Raw genomic sequence first — 23365 nt, 5'->3', positions numbered from 1 at the left:
ATTCCTCTTTGTTTCAAATCCAATTTATAGCTTAATTTTTTTCTAAGTAACCCGGTAAATTCAAATCCACTACTCAATGGACACCATTGAGTATGTAAATTCCCTCCTTGCGACCTTAGCCGAAAAAAGACTACTAACAAATCAACTCAAATCAAGTAGGTCAATTCAGTAAGTTGCTTCTTCGTCAATAGTTTGGCTAGGATTGCCCCTATTTATAGCTCAATTTAATGCTAGGGCGGCTTGGATTAGATCTATTAAAAGTTAATAGCAGTTGGAGTCCTTTAAGTATAGTTATTTTGTTATGTTTATTCTTAACTTTTTAGTTAACCATACATAGTTCGTTAACTTTCAAATTTTAACTAGTTGTGGTCATTCCGTTTGTTTTAGCCATCTAGGCCCTCTAAAGTAAGGACAAAGTCGTCCTTTCAGTCTAATTAAGACTAAGCATGGTGGTGTCACTATACTTGGAGGATCCTAGTTGACATTAATTCTTTATATATATATATATATATATATAAATCTGCTCAAATCTAGCCGCGCCTTCCCTCGCAGCCGGTGCAGTATACACCACTATGTATTCAAATATAAACCACTTAATATTAGAAATTACACAACAATGAAAATACAAAAAACAACAAAAAAACACACAACACACCCAAAATAATGCATCATAACTATCCTGCCCCTAATTGTGCATTTATTTATACTATTATTTTTAGACTAAGTATTTAGACTATCATTTTTACAAAATTGCAAACATTTATTTTAGTGACAATTATAAACAACCTTTCATATATTATCTTGCATTCATATACTTTGAATTACCAATTTAAATAAACAAATTCAACATTCAATTACATATATGCATGAACATCTCATATATAATTTTGACTCATTTCCATTTTTGGTCCTATTGTTATTGGAGCATTGTCAATTTTAGTCCACTTCATTAATTTTTGCCACATTGCGGCCAGTCTTATTTAGTCCTTGCCAATTTTAGTCCACCGTTAAAATTTTCGTTAAATGACGACCGTCCAAAACAGGGATATTTTTGGTTTTTTCATTCTTTGGTCATCTCCTTGACCTTTTGTATTGTTTTTCCTTACACATTTTCATCCAATGAAGAAGTCCGACGAAAGCCATGTGAGCCACATTACAAAGCCATGACATTCGCCGGACCTCTTCATTGGATGAAATGTGTAAGGAAAACCACTGCAAAGGGCAAATGAGATGATCAAAGCATGAAAAGACCAAAATAATACAAGGTTAATTTTCTCAGACATTCTATTCAGTATCATTAGACTATATTTAATTTAGATCTAATAATACAATGAACCTAAGAGCATCCACAATAGTGGAGTATTTTTTTTTTTGGAGGAATTTTTGTAAGAGTAGTTAGGAAAGAGGAGATGGAAGGAAAGAGAGAGAAAAAAAAAAACAAAAGTTGATTTAAAAAAAAAAGTAATACAACTCTTTTAACGCGCCCAGCATTGCACGCGCCTGCTAGACGCTTTTGTAACCTTCACGCGACAGACAAATGTCGCTATATTATTTGAGGCAGGTCCCACATCTCTGCAAAAACCATTCACTTGCATGAAACCCTCACATTCTCGCTCTCTTCGAAGGTGGCAAAAAACTCATTAAAAACTGTGATAAATGGCTTACGGGGATGTCCATTAAATCACCATTAAAAGTAACAATATCACCATTTAAATCATATCCAACAACAATAAAGACAATATGGTACAATCAATCAGTCAGATCAAAGAATGTGATTCAGTAGCATATGAACATAATTACAATATGACATGTTGCCTTGGGTACACCAATTTGTAATAAAGGCAGTTTCTCAATTTTCTTGTTGGACCACATAATAATTAATGTAAAGCATTGTATAAATAACACACACATATATAATAGAAATCAAATGAGAACCAACTTCTTGAGTCTATGATAACTAATCTCATCTATTAAAAAATTATATATATAGATGAGATTAATTGGTGATTAAAAATACGTATATACACATATTAGTTAAATAGTTTAAATATTGATGAAAATTTCAATCGAAATATATAGTGGTGTCTAATTTACCTCATCTTACAATTTTATAAAGTTTATATAGGTCAATTCACATAAGATACCAATATTTTGACATGAACTCAAGATTGGAAATGGCAAGGGGACATCCAAATTAAGTGCTTCATCAATGGTAACACATATGCAATTGCTGGGCAACACGTTATTTATTATTGACCGATATAATTGTAACATAGGCAATAATGTCATCCTTCTTCATTCCAAAGTTAATTAAAGTAACTTTAATTTGATCTCAAACTTTTGACACTTTGTTCAGTGTCTATGTTTAAAGTTTGTAATAATTATAAAAATACTGTATATATATGTGTGTAATCAAAAGGACACTAGAGAATAGAGACAAATAAGTAATAACTCATGCATTGGATGGTAATAGAGAATACGACAAAAGAGGAAAAGCAATTTCTTGTGGAGGCCCTATGGACGTACTACTGAAGCATGCAGGTAAGATGTGATTGAAAATGAAAGAAAATCCAGTGGGAAATTAATCAGCACATTTTACAGTGTCTTCCTCGCTCATAGATTCATTAAGCTTAATGATATCTTGAATCAGACAATCAAAATTGCAGTAAGATGATCCTCCTTCACTGATAGCTTCTTTTGCTAACTTAACCATATTTTCAGCCCTCTCCAAGAACTCACCCTTCCTCTTCTCCATCAATTCTCTTATTAACTTCTCCACACTGCTTCTATCACACACATCTTTCATGTCCAATCCTAGCTTCCAAACCTCTCCGACAAACCGACTATTTGTTTGTTGATCGGCGAAAAATGGCCAGCAAATCATAGGCACCCCGGCGGCTATACTTTCCAGTGTAGAGTTCCATCCAGAATGCGTTAAAAACCCTCCGACAGCGGGATGGTCCAGGACGGCCTCTTGTGGGGCCCAACCTATAATGTACCCATTTGCTTTTGTGCCCTCTTCTAGCTCTGAAGGAATTGGGCTTTCCACATCTTTCCCTGCAACCAAATCAGACCTCATAACCCACAAGAATTTCTTCCCACTATTCACCAGACCATACCAGAACTCCATCAATTGCTGCCTTGTAATCACAGAAATGCTTCCAAAGCTCACGTAGATCACTGATTTTGGCTCTTGTGAGTCCAGCCAAGCCATGCAGGTCTCATCTTCTTGCCAAAGGCTGTTTGAGTGGGTGGATTTGGAAGCTAGGGTGGCCATGAGACGGGCATGGAGTGGTCCGATTGTGTAAACTTTAGGACATTTGGTTCTGATTTGGGATAGTATTGGTCCTTCAAGGTCTTCAAAAGTGTTGAGTATGAGCGCTCGAGCTTCAACCGCACGCCGGGTTTCAGTATAGACAATTCTTGCCGTGTCATCTTCCTCGTATCTGCACCAGGATGGAAGATCTCTTGCCCTAAGAAAATCTTCCATGCCCTTCACCTTTGTTATTGGTGATTCCATTCCATTCTCTGCATGCACGAGAGTCTGTTAAGATCAAGAGCTTACTACTACGCCACATGATGTTGGACTTGATCTTTACTGGCCTCTGTGCAACAATCTTTTACTGGACTTTGCCTAACAATACCCTCCTAGCACCAGTGTTTCTATCACTATGTCATGGTGCTGGACCCAACAATCCTTTACTGGCTTCTGCCTAACAATTTCCTCTCAGCACCAGCCCACATTTATCATTAAGTCATGATGCTTGACTTGGCCCTTATCGGACTCAGCCCAAAGCAAGCTTGTCTTAACTTCTTTTGTTGGGATTCATATCACTTTTTAGAATTAAACGTTACTTTAAAAGTTATAGCTAGCAAGTAATACAAGTTTAACTAAGGTTCTGAACTTTGTCCTTTACCAGCCTCAGCTCAACAGTTGCTTAATTATGGTATTGGATTTGGTCCTTACCTGCCTCTTCCCAAATAGGGAGAGAGGATCAAATCTACGTGAAAAAGCACATAGATTTGTTGAGGAATTGAAGAGGAGAAAGAACAAACCTTTGATGGGTAGCTCGCCGGCTTCGAAGAGATCAGGCAAGGAGAAGAAAGCCCAGAAGGCGCAGGCGCCGATAGTACGGAAATAGTAAACCGGAAGATTGAAACATTGTTCGCTAACCTCCAAGGCGATGCTAAGCACTAAATCCGAGATGAAGCAGGTGAAGGGCAGGCCGGAATCGCGATTGTGGGCTATATATTGCTTCAAGAATGGCTTCGCTATTGTGTGCAGGGAGTGATAGAGCTCTAAGGCTCCTTCCCTTGAATCGATACCACCGTCATAGATTCCGGGAGGGAAGCTCTTGAGGCGGAAACGGGGGCTGAAACGGCCGGAGTCGACGTCGGTGAGAGCCAGAAGGCGAGCGTGAATGGTGGAGGAGACAAAGAAAGTGATATGGAAGTTGGCAAGATCTAAAAGGTGGGCAAGTTTGAGCATGGAGTTGACATGGCCCTGTGCTGGGTAAGGGAAAATCAGTATATGACCAATACACTCCACCTGAGCCATTTAGGGTTACGTTCTATGCCACTCATAGCACATTCCTCTTTGTTTCAACTCCAATTTATAGCTCAATTTTTTTTATAAGTAACCCGGTAAATTCAAATCCACTATTAATGGTGTACATTGGTATGTAAATTCCATCCTTGTGACCTTAGCTGAAAAAAGACTACTAACAAATCAACTCAAATCAAGTAGGTCAATTCAGTAGCTTACTTCGTCAATAGTTTGGCTAGGATTGCCCCTATTTATAGCTCAATTTAAATCTAGGGCGGCTTGTATTAGATCTATTAAAAGTTAATAGCAGTTGAAGTCCTTCAAGTATAGTGATTTTACTATGTTTAGTCTTAACTTTTTAGTTAACCATCCATAGTTCGTTAACTTTCAAATTTTAACTAATTGTGATCCTTCCGTTAGTTTTAGCCGTTTAAGCCCTCTAAAGTAAGGACAAAGTCGTCCTTTCAGTCTAATTAAGACTAAGCATGGTGGTGTCACTATACTTGGAGGATCCTTAGTTGACATTAATTCTATATATATATATAGGATCGCGTTCAGGTGCGAACTGGCCGCCCAGGAGAGAATTGCGAACGAATCACAGCGCGCCACGTGTCCGGAATGTAGTTGCACCTAACGTTATAACTAGGTGCACGTCATGTTATAACTAGGTGCACATAGGTGTACCCAGGTGCATAAATGTTAACAAGGTAAATTACTTGCACCTGCAAGTGAAAATAAGTGCACACGTGCAAGTAAAATGTATTACAAGTGCAAGTAAATTATACAATGAGCATCAATACTAAGTGCACCTAATGTTATAACTAGGTGCACCTAATGCTATAACTAGGTGCGCATAGGTTACACCCAGGTGCATGAATGTTAACAAAATAAATTACTTGCATAAGTGCAAGTAAAATGTATTGCAAATTGAAGTAAAATGTATTACAGGTGCAAATGAATTGTACAGTGAGCATCAATACTAAGTGCACCTAATGTTATAACTAGGTGCACTTAATGTTATAACTAGGTGCAATCTATGTTATAACTAGGTGCACCCTATGTTATAACTAGGTGCACCTAGGTTGCACCCAGGTGCATGAATATTAACAAGGTAAATTACTTGCATTTGTAAGTGAAAGTATTTGCGAAAATAGGTGCATGAATATTAAAAAGGTAAATTACTTGCACTTGTAAGTGAAAATAGGTGCGAAAATATGTGCACTTGTAAGTGAAACTAGGTGCACTTGTAAGTGAAACTAGGTGCACTTTTAAGTGAAACTAGGTGCACCAAAGTTCCAGTTATTTACGAAAATGCCACCGCGTCATTTTTTTAAAATTGCATCTGATTCGTTGATCTGGACACGTGGACGACTGTGGAGCGTTCTCATTTCCTAACTGGGCGAGAGTTCGCACCAGAGTGCAACCCTATATATATATATATATATATATATATATATATATATATATATATATATATAAATCTGCTCAAATGTAGTCACCCCTTCCCGTGCGGCCGGTGTAGTATATACCACTATGTATTCAAATATACACCACTCAATATTAGAAAATGCACAACGATGAAAATACACAAAACACCAAAAACACACAACACACCCAAAATAATGCACCATAACTACCCTGCCCCTAATTATGCATTTCTGAACACTGTGTGGTGTATATTTGAATGCTTAGTGGTGTCTTTTTTTGGTGATATGCATATTTGTGTTGTGCATTTTTTAACATTGAGTGGTGTATATTTGTATACATAGAAATATATATAATATCTACTATACTAATAAGAGCCAAAGAGAGTTAGGCCTAAAATGGGTAGAAAAAATGGCGGTCAAATTATTTAATCAAATGGATGGTTCAGATGAATTATTTAATCAAATAGATGGTTAAGATAATTCAAATTAATATTATTAATAGTGATTACCCAATTTAACCTTACTTTTATGATTATCCCTTAAGTTTTCCGTTAAATATTCTCTTCTTTGTTAATATTCCGTTAACTTTTAACTTACCCATTAATTTCTATAAAAAAGATTTTAGGTTCGAACCTCATCTCAATCAAATTTGACATAATTAAGTTTGTCACTTTATTTACTCTTATTAAATTAAATAAATAAATTAGTAGCTACAACAAAAAATGATACATATGTATTTCTTTAATTTAGAATTATGTGTCTACAATACTTTTATTTGAAAAAATTATTCATTATCAAAAAATTAAATTAAATAAGAGAAATAATTCCATTAGTTATATTGTTTTTATTTTCTCTCCTGCAAAGATTCTTTACATTCTAATTTATCAATTGATATTCATTACATTGTCCTACTATACTAATAAGAGCCAAAGAGAGTTAGGCCTAAAATGGGTAGAAAAAATGGCGGTCAAATTATTTAATCAAATAGATGGTTAAGATAATTCAGATTAATATTATTAATAGTGATTACCCAATTTAACCTTACTTTTATGATTATCCCTTAAGTTTTCCGTTAAATATTCTCTTCTTTGTTAATATTCCGTTAACTTTTAACTTACCCATTAATTTCTATAAGAAAGATCTTAGGTTCGAACCTCATCTTAATCAAATTTGACATAATTAAGTTTGTCACTTTATTTACTCTTATTAAATTAAATAAATAAATTAGTAGCTACAACGAAAAATGATACATATGTATTTCTTTAATTTAGAATTATGTGTCTACAATACCTTTATTTGAAAAAATTATTCATTATCAAAAAATTAAATTAAATAAGAGAAATAATTTCATTAGTTATATTGTCTTTATTTTCTCTCATGCAAAGATTCTTTACATTCTAATTTATCAATTGATATCCATTACATTGTCCATTATCTTATTTTTACAATATCTTGTAATTAAATATCAAAGTTATAGTACAAAATATTGTTATATATTTATTTACCAAGTATTTTATTAATACTATGAAAAAAACATTTAAAATAATTTGAAGCTAATTATATTAACTACTTAGGGATTGGTTGACAAAGAGAGTACTCAAATAACCCAATAAATTGAAGCGGAATCGCTCTATTTTACTTTTATTGAATTAAATAAATTAGTAGTTATACTAAAAAATGATACATATGTATTTCTTTAATACCATGAAAAAAATAAAAAAATAAAATAGTTTGAAACCAATCATATTAACTACTTGGGGGATTTGTTTACAATAAAAGTACTCAAATAATCCATTACCCAGCAAATTGAAGCGAGAAACTACCTTTTAATATCTTTGGAATATATAATATTTTAAAATTTCAAAATTTTATTAATTTATTTAATCTTTTTTCTTAAACTAAGGATTTCTTTATACACAATAACTCATTCAACAATAATGGTTGAACCAAATGAACCCAAGCAGAACACCTAAAGGAAAGTCCATAGCTCATATATCATAATCTCATTGCATGACGTTGTCATCTATGCTACCAACAATAACCGAATTGCAAATAACACACTACCAACAAAAAGGAAGAAAACAAATAGTAAAGATGAAGAAAATGACAATGTTACTCAAAAGAGAATTAAGAACACTTAGAAAAATTCAAATGAAAAGTAGTATTTATTTAGATTATCATTTTTAGACCAAATATTTAGACTATCGATTTTACAAGGTTGCAAACATTTATTTTAGTAATAATTATAATGAATTTTCTATATTATCTTGGATTCATATACTTTGAGTTAGATATTTAAATAAAAAAAAATTTGACATTCAATTACCGATGTATAAATTCTCATATATAATCTTGCATTGATATACTTTCAAATATTTATTTAAATATAAACATTGGGCATTAACACATACGCGTAATGCGGGTATAAAACTAGTAATATTAATAAGAGTCAATAAAGTTAGGGCTCTAACGGAAAGAAAAAATGTTAGTGATAATTATTTACTTAAACCACTTTTAGATGTCAAAGGGTCAAGGAGACGAATTTAACAAAATATCTAACACCACTTTTAGATTTCACACGGCATGGCCCCCAAACATTTGAATGAACTAGTTGAAACAAAGATTCTGCCATGTTATTGATTCTCGGAGGATAGGGTACATGACAATATAATGTTTAGCAAGCTAATAAGACTTGCATTGTAAAGTAAACAAAGACTTGCATTATATAGTCTATCCATCTTTTCCCTCTTTTCTAATTTTTTTTTTTAATTCCTTACTTTCCCATCTCTCACTCACAAGGCGTTTGGTTGGAGGGAATTTGAATTCCATACCCACTTAATACCCATATAATTCCAAAGGCAACTAAATTTCTTAGTTTGATTGGAAGTAATTGCAATTCCCTCATTTTCATGGAATTAGAATCTCATGGCCCCGCTGAGATTTTAATTCCATGGATTTTAGGAAGAAAAAAAGAAGTCCTAAGACAAAATTACCCCTCCCTTTGTTAACCTAAAATTAATGCCCCACATTTCCTTCTAGATGATAGCGTGTATTATTCTTCTACTATTGTCAACAAAGAACGTCATTCCTAACTCCTAAGCAATAATCATTTTAGACCAACCATAATCAAGTATGTTTTCTCAAAACTTTCAAGTATTTAAATTTGGTGTGTATATAGCATATTTGCCTACATTTTGAAGAACAAAATTTTGAATTTAATATGTTATATTTTTTGGGTTTTTGAATATATATGCAAATGGGTCCAAGAGATACTTGTCATATAAGATGATTAATAATAATAATAATAATAATAATAATAACAAACATTTTGACTTTATACTACTTATTCCCGTTCAATTCCCATGTATACCAAATACTAGTTTTATACGCGCATTGCGCGAATTGGTTAATTCCAATGTTTATATTTAAATAAATATTTGAAAGTATATCAATGCAAGATTATATATGAGAAGTTTATACATGAGTAATTGAATGTCGAATTTTTTTATTTAAATATCTAACTCAAAATATATGAATCCAAGATAATATAGAAAATTAATTATAATTATTACTAAAATAAATGTTTGCAACATTGTAAAATCGATAGTCTAAATATTTGGTCTAAAAATGATAGTCTAAATAAATACTACTTTTTGTTTGAATTTTTCTAAGTGTTCTTAATTCTCTTTTGAGTAACATTGTCATTGTCTTCATCTTTACTATTTGTTCTCTTCCTTTTTGATGGTAGTGTGTTATTTGCAATTCGGTTATTGTTGGTAGCATAGATGACAACGTCATGAAATGAGATTATGATATATGAGCTATGGACTTTCCTTTAGATGTTCTGCTTGGGGTTCATTTGGTTCAACCATTATTGTTGAATGAGTTATTGTGGATAAAAAAATCCCTAGTTTAAGAAAAAAAGATTAAATAAATTAATAAAAATTTGAAAATTTAAAATATTATGTATTCCAAAGATATTAAAATGTAGTTTCTCGCTTCAATTTGCTGGGTAATGCCTTATTTGAGTACTTTCATTGTCAACAAATCCCCCAAGTAGTTAATATGATTGGTTTCAAACTATTCTTTTTTATTTTTTTCATGGTATTAAAGAAATACATATGTATCATTTTTTGGTGTAACTAATAATTTATTTAATTCAATAAGAGTAAAATAGAGTGATTACGCTTTAATTTGTTGGGTTATTTGAGTACTCTCTTTGCATTGTCAACCAATCCCCAAGTAGTTAATATAATTAGCTTCAAATTATTTTTAAAAAAATTTCATAGTATTAATAAAATACTTGGTAAATAAATAAATAACATTATTTTGTACTATAACTTTGATATTTAATTATAAGATATTGTAAAAATAAGATAATGGACAATGTAATGAATATTAATTGATAAATTTGAATGTAAAGAATCTTTGCATGAAAGAAAATAAAGAAAATATAACTAATGAAATTATTTCTCTTATTTAATTTAATTTTTTGATAATGAATAATTTTTTCAAATAAAGGTATTGTAGACACATAATTCTAAATTAAAGAAATACATATGTATCATTTTTTTTTGTTATAGCTACTAATTTATTTAATTTAATAAGATCGAGTAAAATATAGTGAGAAACTTAATTATGTCAAATTTGATTGAGATGAGGTTCGAACCTAAGACTTTTTTTTTGTAGAAATTAATGGGTAAGTTAAAAGTTAACGGAATATTAACGGGGAAGAGAATATTTAACGGAAAACTTAACGGATAGTCATAAAAGTAAGGTTAAATTAGGTAATCTCTATTAATAATATTAATCTGAATTATCTTAACCATCTATTTGATTAAATAATTCATCTTAACCATCCATTTGATTAAATAATTTGACGGTCATTTTTTCTACCCATTTTAGACCTAACTCTCTTTGACTCTTATTAGTATAGTAGATAGATAGTAGATTGGAATTAAAATTCACAGTAATTTTATTCCTGTCAACCAAACACTGGAATTTAAATTACCACTTTAGAATTAGAATTCTTTTCTCACATAATTCCTTCCCTCCAACCAAACGCCCCGTCAATGTCTTCCACTTTCTTTTGTTTTCTTCCTCTTTCTCTTTTCTTTTTCTTTCTTTATTTTCCCCTTTTAATTCTTCCTTTTTCTTTCATGATTCCTTTCTTCCCCATCTCTCTCTCTTCTTCTTCTTCTTTTTTTTTTTTTTTTTTGTTTTCCACTTTCTTTTGTTTTCTTCCTTTTTTTTTCTTTTCTTTCTTCTTTATTTCCTCCTCACCTTTCTTTGTCTTCTTCTTCTTCTTTATTTCTTTCTTTTTCTTTTTCTTTTTCTTTTGGTTTTGTCTTTTTTTTCTTATTCAAATCAATATTTCTGAGCTTGACCTTAATTTGTTTGATTCGATCAATAGAAAAGGAGACACTAGTAACATCAATCAGCCGGAACTCCACGCTATATATCAAGCGGATCAGGGTCCATTCATCTTCAAGAAAAGTGCTCTTCATCAAACTCCATCCAAAGTCCAAGGTGGTGTTGAAGATCCAGGAGAGAACTCTGGGCACACTTTTACAGATGCCCTCTTCGTCATACTCCATTTTGAGCTCATTGAACGCCGAAAAAGTTAATGGGGGGAACGGTCGTCAGTGGGAGCTCCAGTCGTGTCGCTGTAAAAGCGGAGGTCCAAAGCCATGACTCTTATTGACTAAGAGTATCTCCTGGGGTCGATTACTTCCCAGGTTTCAAGCTGTTTTTCCTCAACGCTTCTCCTTTCTATAGTTTACTCAGGTTTTTTGCCCACCATTGTTGCACTAGAAGCAAAAGTTCATAAAAGAGTGAAGAGGTTTGTGGGTTGAAATGGATCGGAATGAGAGAAAAGGCAGAGTTTTAATTACTTATAGGAAGTGGTTTGTTAACGATTATTGGATTCGTGACGTCCCAAAATGGGAAGAATTTAAGCGACGCTATAAATGGGAAATCAAAAGCGGTGCTACAATAATAATATATTAGTGCAGTGTTTGATTAGGAAATTGCGAAGAGGTAGAAGAGCAAGGCTGAAGAGGGCGGTAAGACTCGATGATCAAATGTACAAATGGGCATGGATCCATACTGATTCTGCTCTTTCAATTTTCTTCAAATGAAGTAGTACATTTCAGAGAGAAAGAGAGAGAGTTCTTCGTGGCTGGAAAGGCTTCTACAATGGTCTAGTACACGTGTTCCCCACAGACGAGGTCAATGTTAGTTTTGTGACTATTGGGCTAGTCAACAATAAGCCAACACTATCTTTAAGTGTGAAAAGTATTTAAGCAAATTGATTGAATTGGTGAAATTGAATTGATGAATGATAAAAAGGAGGAAAAGATTATGAGAGAAAGAAAAAATTGTTTTTGAAGAGCTTTTCAAATTGAGTTCTACTATTGAGACTCCTAAATTCTACTCCATAAATTATACTCTTTGATGTGGCAAGAATAAATAAGACATTTTCATTCGTGTGAGAGTAAAAGTTGGGAGTAGAAAAAGTATTTTCCTTTTAGATTGCTTTCAATTACTCTGAATTGATTCTATGGAGTCAAAGTGACTCTTGATTGTCTGAGTGAGTTTGAAGGGTTAGGGTCCTTTACATAGTTGTAGGACCTGACCTTTTAGGAATATAATATTTTTCAAGGGGCACTTGACTTTTAAGAATATAATATTACATTAATAATTTAATAATAAAATAATATTATATCCGGTATTGATCTTGATTGAGTTGTAATTCTGACTAGGCTGTGTACACGAATTGGGCCACCACATATTTTGGGCCTTAGTACTATATCAAGCATGAACCATGGTCCATAGTATAAATTTTCCGTTTAGGGCAAGTAAGACTCTTTGAAAACACATTTTTCAAATTTTTTTTAAAATAATGAATAATGGTAGATAGTACTAAAGAAATTGAATAATGGTAGATACTCCTTTTATTTTTCTCATACAATTCATCTCTCATTATGTGTCATTATCTAATTGGTAATTAAGTTTTAGTTTTAATAAGCAATAGGATTAGCCCATTCATGGACACCCAATAAATAAAAGCCAATCCAAGAGAAAGGACAAATTATTGTGTGGACATGGTCCACATAGTGCTATGTGGACTATAATAAAAAAGTACACTTTTAATATATAAAATGTACATTATATGTGTACTAAATGTACATTATACAATATAATGTACATTCAGTACACAAATAATGTACATCCCCTAAATACAATGTATATTTTTAATATACTAAAAATACATTAATTTTATATTGAATGTTTATTATTTGATAATTGATGGGTAAATACGCAATTGGACTACGCGCGCACTTTGCCACCCTACTTGACAACCACTCGGTCGGTCCGCATCGACCACTCTACATTCCGTCGACATCCACTCGGTCGGTCCGCATCGACCACTCTACATTCCGTCGACATCCACTCGGTCGGTCCGCATCCACCACTCTACACTCCGTCGACAACCACTCGGTCGGTCCGCATCCACCACTCTACACTCCGTCGACAACCACTCGGTCGGTCCGCATCAACCACTCTACACTCCGTCAACAACCACTCGGTCGGCCTATTATCATCCTACGGGCGACTTATTGCCACCCTACGGGCAGCCTACTAAGGAGCTAGGAGATTCCGAATTATAGGAATCATTTGAGCTCCCCGAAGATTCTAATCGTTTGCAATGCTCGAGGCGACAAGTGATGGCATTTTGTGAGTAATTGCTCTGCCACCTCGAGCACGTCACGGAGATCCTGCAGAGCGACTGTTCAAGGTGACCAATGCCGACATGACACGTCAGACCATCCGCATGTCATCCGTTGAGTACTCACGTGACCTGCTTAGTATAAATAGGGGGATCACACCCCTCATTTTGGTGGGGGAGAACTCATCAGTACTAGACTAATACACTTGCGATTTGATCATCATCTTTCTCTTGCTTACTTTTTATGACTGTTCGTCACTCGTAGAGCGATATAGCTTCGAACCGTTCAGTCGTCGACCGGTGACCCACCGAGCGACATCCTTCACCACCCGTAGCACACGTATTCGTAGCGTAATCGTAGACCCCGTTTACATTAACGCTATCATTGGCGCCGTCTGTGGGGACTGGACAAGTCACTTCGTCTATCCCGTTATTTTTCTTTCTTCTCACAACCCTCTATTGACCTCAAAATGACGAACAGCAGGAAAAGTTTGAGCCAAAGTCATGCGCGTAGGGGGAGTCCAACCCGGCAGGTTGGGCCTCACCCCAACAATGTGATGGAACCACTCCCAGAAGATGATCTACGTCGCCAGTTGGATCGATCCAGGAGCCTGATGAACGAGCTGACATCCAACCAAAGGCAAGATGCACGACCTACCCAACCGGTCAACCCGAATGTAGGCGAACGTGCTGGGCAGACGAGTTTTCAAATTCCAATAACATATGCCATGCTGCCCCCTACGGGCCAAATGCTGACTCCAACACCAGGTGCACTTGGGGGAAACCCGTTGCAAGGAGCTCCACAACAAGGATTGACTCCGATGTACCAAACGTGGCCGGGGACTCCTGGATACTATGTTGTATCACCCACTCCCCAAATGATGGCGATCCCTCAAATCCCCGCCGTGGGACAACAGGTGCCCCAACCTTCCCAGAGGCAACAGTCGCACCCCCAACCTCAAGATCGTAACTTGGAGGAAGTCCAATCTACGGATCGCACACGGAGGTCCGATCGAGAGGGACGTCGGTATGATCCCATCCAACGTAGGAGCGCTTTCGATCGCATCCAGAATAGTGTTAGATCTCGCTTGGGGCCCCAAAATGACAATGAACACGCGAGACAGAGGTCCCGGAGGACTGTGGAGGAAAGCAGCACTGGAAGTGCACAATATGGGGGCGCCCGTTCAGCTGATAGAAGGGCACGACCAGCCGGTCGAGTACGTGATCGGCGGACCAGTCGAGTAGACGATCAACCGGCTAGGGAAGAGAGGCGACTCGATGAAGAAGATAGTCCCCGCCGCCAAATGGCCAGGATGCAGGAAAGAGTAGATCGTTTGCAACAAGAACTTCGCGAGAAAGTCGGCGTGAGAAAAGAACCATCATGCCCGCTAATTTCCACCCCCTTTACGGACGACATCATGAATGCCCACTACCCGCAGGACCTCCAGATCCCGTTGGCCCACACTTATTCCGGGCGATACGACCCGCAAGAGCATGTCGACATGTATTATGGCAACATGTTGATGTTGGGAGTAAGCGATGCGGTCATTTGCAGAGCTTTCTTCGCCACCTTGGTCGGTAAGGCGGCCGAATGGTTCAAGGATTTAGAGCGGGGGTCGATCAGAAATTTCGGCCAGCTGGCCGATAAGTTCGTAAAGCGCTTCGCTGCAAGTAAATCGAGAAAGAAATCTTACACTTGCCTGAACAAGGTGAATCAAGCTGTGGGAGAACCGTTGTCTACTTTCTTATTCAGATGGGAACGTGAGGTTGATGAGGTTGAACCAATGGAGGACCGGGTAGCAATCCAAGCTTTCCTTGCATCACTTTGTTCTGGGGCGCTCTACTACGACCTCATAGTTAATCCCCCCCGAACCTATGAGGAGGCCATCACTAGAGCTAAACATCATGCAGACGCCACCGAAGCCAACATGGCAAAGAGACGTGATGAGCAACCGGCCAATCGGGACAGAGGCCATGATCAAAGGAAGAATAGACCACCGTTCAAACACGTCAAACAACACAACCGACCAGATGACGTACCACGTTTCACTCCATTGAACAGACCCTTGGTGGAAGTTTTGCAGTTTGCCGAGCAATGCAATCTGGTCCACCCGCCGGAGCCGGTACCTGAGGGGGAGGACAAGAGCAAGTATTGTGCTTTCCACAGAGTCAAGGGACACAATACTTCGGAGTGCATGGCCTTGCGCGTGCTCATCGAACAACTCATTCAGAATGGAGAGTTGGGGCAATTTGTGATGAAGGGAGATAGAAACAAAGGAAAAACGGAGAGGAATGTGTGGAAAAGGAATCCCGAAAAGAACAACAAGGCATTCGTCCCACCTGGGACAGCTGACGAGAAGGCTGTCGGAAAGAAACCAGTGATCCACGTCATCTACGGGGGCCCTGAAGGAGGTGACTCTTCGCGCCAAAGGAAGCAATGGGCGAGGAACTTATACGTTGGGACGATCCACTCGGAACCCCGAGAGAAGAAAAAGCGTACAGAGCCAATATCTTTCACTGACGATGATCTACCACTCCATGGGGAAACCCAAAATGACCCGCTCGTCGTCACACTAGATGTCAGCGGAACGGATGTCCAGCGGGTGCTGGTCGACACAGGGAGCTCTGTGAACATTTTATATTTTGACGTCTTTACACAATTGGGTTTGTCCACCGATCGGTTAACCCCCATTCGGACCCCGCTGTCTGGTTTCACTGGCGACTCCATAGAAGCAGAGGGAGTCATCCGCTTGGACGTGGAGTTGGGCAGCCAACCGAACGTATTGAAGACTACCATGGACTTTGTGGTAGTAAAATTGAAATGTGTTCACAACGCTATACTTGGACGACCAGGCATCACTCGCGCAGCTGCTGTTATATCCATGAGCCACTTGTGCATGAAGTTCCATACACCTAATGGGATTGGAGTGGTCCGAGGAGACCAACGTGCTGCTCGGCAATGCTACGTGCGAGCGGTCAAGCAGTCGGACCGGGAGGAAAGTAGGATTCACACCATATCCCAGCAGGTCGACCATGGAGAGCTGAAGGAAAAACCACAACCTGCCTCAGAATTGGAAGAAATCATACTTGACTCCGACCGACCAGAAAGAGTAGTCAAGATCGGTCGAGGACTCCCTGTCGACCTACGTGAAGACATCATTGGAGTGTTGCAGAGATACAAGAATGTTTTCGCTTGGGGACCGGAAGACATGCTCGGAGTTGATCGATCTGTCATTTGCCACCGCTTGTCAATCCAGCCAGGTTCAAAACCGGTCAAGCAAAAGAAAAGGCACCTGTCGAGTGAAAGAAGGGAATTCGTGAAAAAGGAGACCGCCACACTCTTGGCAGTAGGGCACGTCCGAGAAGTCCTCTACCCGGAATGGTTAGCCAATGTAGTCCTTGCGCCTAAACCGCCAACATGGAGAATGTGCGTGGACTACACCGATTTGAACAAAGCTTGTCCGAAGGATCCATATCCCTTACCAAATCCCGACCAGATGGTTGATGAAACAGCCGGGTGTGAGCTGCTAAGTTTCATGGACGCATTCAAAGGATACCATCAAATCTTCATGACCAAGGAAGATGAAGAGAAGACTGCTTTCATCACTCCAGACGGAGTGTTTTGCTATGTGGTAATGGCATTTGGTCTGCGGAACTCCGGAGCTACATACCAAAGGATGGTGAACAAGCTGTTTAAAGGATTGCTCGGGTCGACTATGGAAGCATATGTGGATGACATGCTCATCAAGAGTCGACTGAAGGAAACTCATCCTGCCGATCTTGCCCGGGCATTCAAGGTGATGGAAACTTTCAACCTGCGTCTGAACCCAAGTAAGTGTACTTTTGCTGTTCAGACGGGAAAATTCTTGGGGTTCATGATGACGGGGCGGGGGATCGAGCCAAACCCCGAGAAGGTCAGAGCGATAATGGAGATGCAACCCCCCCGATCAGTCAAGGATGTTCAGCGACTGACCGGTCGACTAGCAGCGCTTAGCCGTTTNCCGATGTACCAAACGTGGCCGGGGACTCCTGGATACTATGTTGTATCACCCACTCCCCAAATGATGGCGATCCCTCAAATCCCCGCCGTGGGACAACAGGTGCCCCAACCTTCCCAGAGGCAACAGTCGCACCCCCAACCTCAAGATCGTAACTTGGAGGAAGTCCAATCTACGGATCGCACACGGAGGTCCGATCGAGAGGGACGTCGGTATGATCCCATCCAACGTAGGAGCGCTTTCGATCGCATCCAGAATAGTGTTAGATCTCGCTTGGGGCCCCAAAATGACAATGAACACGCGAGACAGAGGTCCCGAAGGACTGTGGAGGAAAGCAGCACTGGAAGTGCACAATATGGGGGCGCCCGTTCAGCTGATAGAAGGGCACGACCAGCCGGTCGAGTACGTGATCGGCGGACCAGTCGAGTAGACGATCAACCGGCTAGGGAAGAGAGGCGACTCGATGAAGAAGATAGTCCCCGCCGCCAAATGGCCAGGATGCAGGAAAGAGTAGATCGTTTGCAACAAGAACTTCGCGAGAAAGTCGGCGTGAGAAAAGAACCATCATGCCCGCTAATTTCCACCCCCTTTACGGACGACATCATGAATGCCCACTACCCGCAGGACCTCCAGATCCCGTTGGCCCACACTTATTCCGGGCGATACGACCCGCAAGAGCATGTCGACATGTATTATGGCAACATGTTGATGTTGGGAGTAAGCGATGCGGTCATTTGCAGAGCTTTCTTCGCCACCTTGGTCGGTAAGGCGGCCGAATGGTTCAAGGATTTAGAGCGGGGGTCGATCAGAAATTTCGGCCAGCTGGCCGATAAGTTCGTAAAGCGCTTCGCTGCAAGTAAATCGAGAAAGAAATCTTACACTTGCCTGAACAAGGTGAATCAAGCTGTGGGAGAACCGTTGTCTACTTTCTTATTCAGATGGGAACGTGAGGTTGATGAGGTTGAACCAATGGAGGACCGGGTAGCAATCCAAGCTTTCCTTGCATCACTTTGTTCTGGGGCGCTCTACTACGACCTCATAGTTAATCCCCCCCGAACCTATGAGGAGGCCATCACTAGAGCTAAACATCATGCAGACGCCACCGAAGCCAACATGGCAAAGAGACGTGATGAGCAACCGGCCAATCGGGACAGAGGCCATGATCAAAGGAAGAATAGACCACCGTTCAAACACGTCAAACAACACAACCGACCAGATGACGTACCACGTTTCACTCCATTGAACAGACCCTTGGTGGAAGTTTTGCAGTTTGCCGAGCAATGCAATCTGGTCCACCCGCCGGAGCCGGTACCTGAGGGGGAGGACAAGAGCAAGTATTGTGCTTTCCACAGAGTCAAGGGACACAATACTTCGGAGTGCATGGCCTTGCGCGTGCTCATCGAACAACTCATTCAGAATGGAGAGTTGGGGCAATTTGTGATGAAGGGAGATAGAAACAAAGGAAAAACGGAGAGGAATGTGTGGAAAAGGAATCCCGAAAAGAACAACAAGGCATTCGTCCCACCTGGGACAGCTGACGAGAAGGCTGTCGGAAAGAAACCAGTGATCCACGTCATCTACGGGGGCCCTGAAGGAGGTGACTCTTCGCGCCAAAGGAAGCAATGGGCGAGGAACTTATACGTTGGGACGATCCACTCGGAACCCCGAGAGAAGAAAAAGCGTACAGAGCCAATATCTTTCACTGACGATGATCTACCACTCCATGGGGAAACCCAAAATGACCCGCTCGTCGTCACACTAGATGTCAGCGGAACGGATGTCCAGCGGGTGCTGGTCGACACAGGGAGCTCTGTGAACATTTTATATTTTGACGTCTTTACACAATTGGGTTTGTCCACCGATCGGTTAACCCCCATTCGGACCCCGCTGTCTGGTTTCACTGGCGACTCCATAGAAGCAGAGGGAGTCATCCGCTTGGACGTGGAGTTGGGCAGCCAACCGAACGTATTGAAGACTACCATGGACTTTGTGGTAGTAAAATTGAAATGTGTTCACAACGCTATACTTGGACGACCAGGCATCACTCGCGCAGCTGCTGTTATATCCATGAGCCACTTGTGCATGAAGTTCCATACACCTAATGGGATTGGAGTGGTCCGAGGAGACCAACGTGCTGCTCGGCAATGCTACGTGCGAGCGGTCAAGCAGTCGGACCGGGAGGAAAGTAGGATTCACACCATATCCCAGCAGGTCGACCATGGAGAGCTGAAGGAAAAACCACAACCTGCCTCAGAATTGGAAGAAATCATACTTGACTCCGACCGACCAGAAAGAGTAGTCAAGATCGGTCGAGGACTCCCTGTCGACCTACGTGAAGACATCATTGGAGTGTTGCAGAGATACAAGAATGTTTTCGCTTGGGGACCGGAAGACATGCTCGGAGTTGATCGATCTGTCATTTGCCACCGCTTATCAATCCAGCCAGGTTCAAAACCGGTCAAGCAAAAGAAAAGGCACCTGTCGAGTGAAAGAAGGGAATTCGTGAAAAAGGAGACCGCCACACTCTTGGCAGTAGGGCACGTCCGAGAAGTCCTCTACCCGGAATGGTTAGCCAATGTAGTCCTTGCGCCTAAACCGCCAACATGGAGAATGTGCGTGGACTACACCGATTTGAACAAAGCTTGTCCGAAGGATCCATATCCCTTACCAAATCCCGACCAGATGGTTGATGAAACAGCCGGGTGTGAGCTGCTAAGTTTCATGGACGCATTCAAAGGATACCATCAAATCTTCATGAGCAAGGAAGATGAAGAGAAGACTGCTTTCATCACTCCAGACGGAGTGTTTTGCTATGTGGTAATGGCATTTGGTCTGCGGAACTCCGGAGCTACATACCAAAGGATGGTGAACAAGCTGTTTAAAGGATTGCTCGGGTCGACTATGGAAGCATATGTGGATGACATGCTCATCAAGAGTCGACTGAAGGAAACTCATCCTGCCGATCTTGCCCGGGCATTCAAGGTGATGGAAACTTTCAACCTGCGTCTGAACCCAAGTAAGTGTACTTTTGCTGTTCAGACGGGAAAATTCTTGGGGTTCATGATGACGGGGCGGGGGATCGAGCCAAACCCCGAGAAGGTCAGAGCGATAATGGAGATGCAACCCCCCCGATCAGTCAAGGATGTTCAGCGACTGACCGGTCGACTAGCAGCGCTTAGCCGTTTCCTATCCAAGTCAGCCGAAAAGTCTCTGCCGTTCTTTCAGATTTTGAAAAAATCGAATGGCTTTGAATGGACGCCGGCGTGTCAATCGGCTTTTGAAGATTTGAAGGTGTACTTGAGCTCTGCACCAGTCCTATCGAAGCCAGAGAAAGATGAGGTCTTGTTCGTTTATTTGGCTGTGTCCGACCGAGCGGTCAGCTCCGTGCTCGTCCGTGAAGAAAACAAGGGAATCCAGAAGCCGATCTACTACGTGAGCAAAGCTCTTCAAGGACCGGAGCTAAGGTACACAAAATTTGAGAAGACAGCGTTGGCGCTCTGGGCAACAGCCAAAAGACTTGCAGCCTACTTCCAGGCTCACCCGATAGTAGTGCTAACCGATCAACCGTTAGGAACGATCCTCAGGAATCCAACATCATCAGGGCGATTAATCAAATGGGCCATGATGCTCACCCAGTTCGCGATTGAGTATAAGCCCCGTCCTGCCATCAAGGGTCAAGCATTGGTTGATTTCATCGTCGAGTGCACCGCACGCGACCCGGAACCCGACCGACCGACTGCGCTGGAAGAACCGTGGTGGGAAGTTTCTACTGATGGGTCGTCAAGCAAGAAGGGATGTGGGGGTGGAATTGTGCTCACCTCCCCTGAGGGCTTCAAGATTTATCAAGCCTTGATTTTCAAATTCCAACCTACCAATAACGAAGCAGAATACGAGGCGCTCATCGGCGGGTTGCGACTGGCTAAGCAGATGAAGGCTGAACGGTTAAGGGCACGATCAGACTCCCGGTTAATAATCGGACAGCTATCCAGCACGATCGATGCAAAGGAGGACCGGATGATACAGTACAAGGATATTGCGCTCGAACTACTACAACAATTCAAAAAATACGAGCTGATCCAAATACCAAGGATGGAGAACACGGACGCTGACATGCTCTCCAAGTTGACTCAAGAAGCTCCTGAATACGTGTCCAAAATCGCACGCATTGAAGAAGTCGGAGCGCCAAGCATTGATGTCATAGAGGTCCACCCGGTCGAGATAGGCGAGCCAGACTGGATGTACGACTTGAAGAATTACATCGCCAACGGCACTCTACCTGACGACTCCTCCCGGGCAAAGAAAGTTAAGTTGAGGGCACCGCGCTTCCAATTGGTCGATGATAGACTCTACAAAAGATCATATGGTGGACCGCTTCTTCGGTGCTTAACCAACGATGAGGCGAAAATTGTGATGGAGGAAGTTCATGAGGGGATCTGTTCTGCCCATCAAGGACCGAGAACACTCGCGCAAAAGATCGTTCTAATGGGTTACTACTGGCCTTCGATCAACTTGGATTGCGAGCAGTATGTTCGACGATGCGCCACTTGCCAAGAATTTCACAAGTTACCAGGTCGACCAGCCACCTACTATCAACCCGTCAGCGAGGTAATACCATTTGCGAGGTGGGGAGTGGACCTGATCGGAGCATTCCCAATGGCAGCTGGACGCAAAAAGTATGTGATTGTGGCGATTGATTACTTCACTAAGTGGGTGGAAGCAAAGGCTTTGGCAACTATCACTTCTCAACAGTGTCAAAAGTTCCTTTGGAAAAATGTGATTACTCGTTTCGGGGTACCCGTTCAATTGATCACAGACAACGGGACACAATTTGATAGCCGGCCATTTAAGAACTTCATGGCTCATTTGGGCATAAGGCATACCCGGGTGGCCGTAGCTTACCCGCAAGCGAATGGTCAAGTGGAGAACACCAACCGGACGATCTTGGATGGATTGAAAAAGAAATTGCAAACTGCGGGTCGAGGCTGGGTTGAAGAGCTTTCGTATGTTCTTTGGACGTACCGGACCACCCCGCGTCGGGCAACGAATGAGACACCTTTCTCCTTGACGTATGGATTCGAGGCAAGAGTCCCAATCGAAGCATGGCTCCCTACCACTCGGGAGAAAAATTACGATCCGGAAGAGAATGATGAGATGCAAGGTACGGAACTCAATTTCATAGACGAAAAAAGGGACATGGCAGCTCGGAGGTTAATAGAATATCAGAAGAGTGCCAAAGTAGCGCATGACGGTCGAGTGAACCCACGATATTTCCAAGTAGGAGATCTGGTCCTACGACGGAGGGAAGCCAGCAGACCGACCGATCGCGGAAAATTTGCCAAGAAATGGGAAGGGCCCTACAAGGTTTCCGCAATGGTTCAGCCAGGTACCTATAAGTTAGAAACTCTTTCCGGTCGATTAGTCGACCGAGTGTGGAACTCTGAGCACCTTATTAAATTTCATAAGTAGGTTGGTTGCTCGAATGTAACTTGCATCTAGAATAATTAAGTTGAAGTGTTTTTGGGAATTTTTCATTGAAGAGTAATGGTGCAAAAAAAAAAAAAAAAAAAAAAAAAAAAAAAAAAAAAAAAAAAAAAAAAAAAAAAAAAAAAAAAAAAAAAAAAAAAAAAAAAAAAAAAAAAAAAAAAAAAAAAAAAAAAAAAAA

The 23365-nt window shown here is 40.2% G+C and overlaps 1 protein-coding gene across 1 annotated transcript; it reads right to left on the bottom strand.

The window, feature by feature from the left end:
* Nucleotides 1–2446: 2446 nt before the first annotated feature.
* On the bottom strand, nt 2447–4569 carry LOC116019429 (7-deoxyloganetic acid glucosyltransferase-like). Its single transcript, XM_031259615.1, has 2 exons — nt 4057–4569; nt 2447–3528 (listed from the first exon to the last, which is right to left on the bottom strand). The coding sequence occupies exons 1-2, from the start codon at nt 4556–4558 to the stop codon at nt 2582–2584; spliced, it is 1449 nt and encodes a 482-aa protein (XP_031115475.1). The 5' UTR covers nt 4559–4569; the 3' UTR covers nt 2447–2581.
* Nucleotides 4570–23365: the final 18796 nt, after the last annotated feature.

The sequence above is a fragment of the Ipomoea triloba genome, chromosome 5, assembly GCF_003576645.1.
Source record: "Ipomoea triloba cultivar NCNSP0323 chromosome 5, ASM357664v1".
Classification (NCBI taxonomy): Eukaryota; Viridiplantae; Streptophyta; class Magnoliopsida; order Solanales; family Convolvulaceae; genus Ipomoea; species Ipomoea triloba.
Note: the sequence above shows the minus strand (reverse complement) of the source record. Positions and strands in the feature narration are given on the sequence as shown.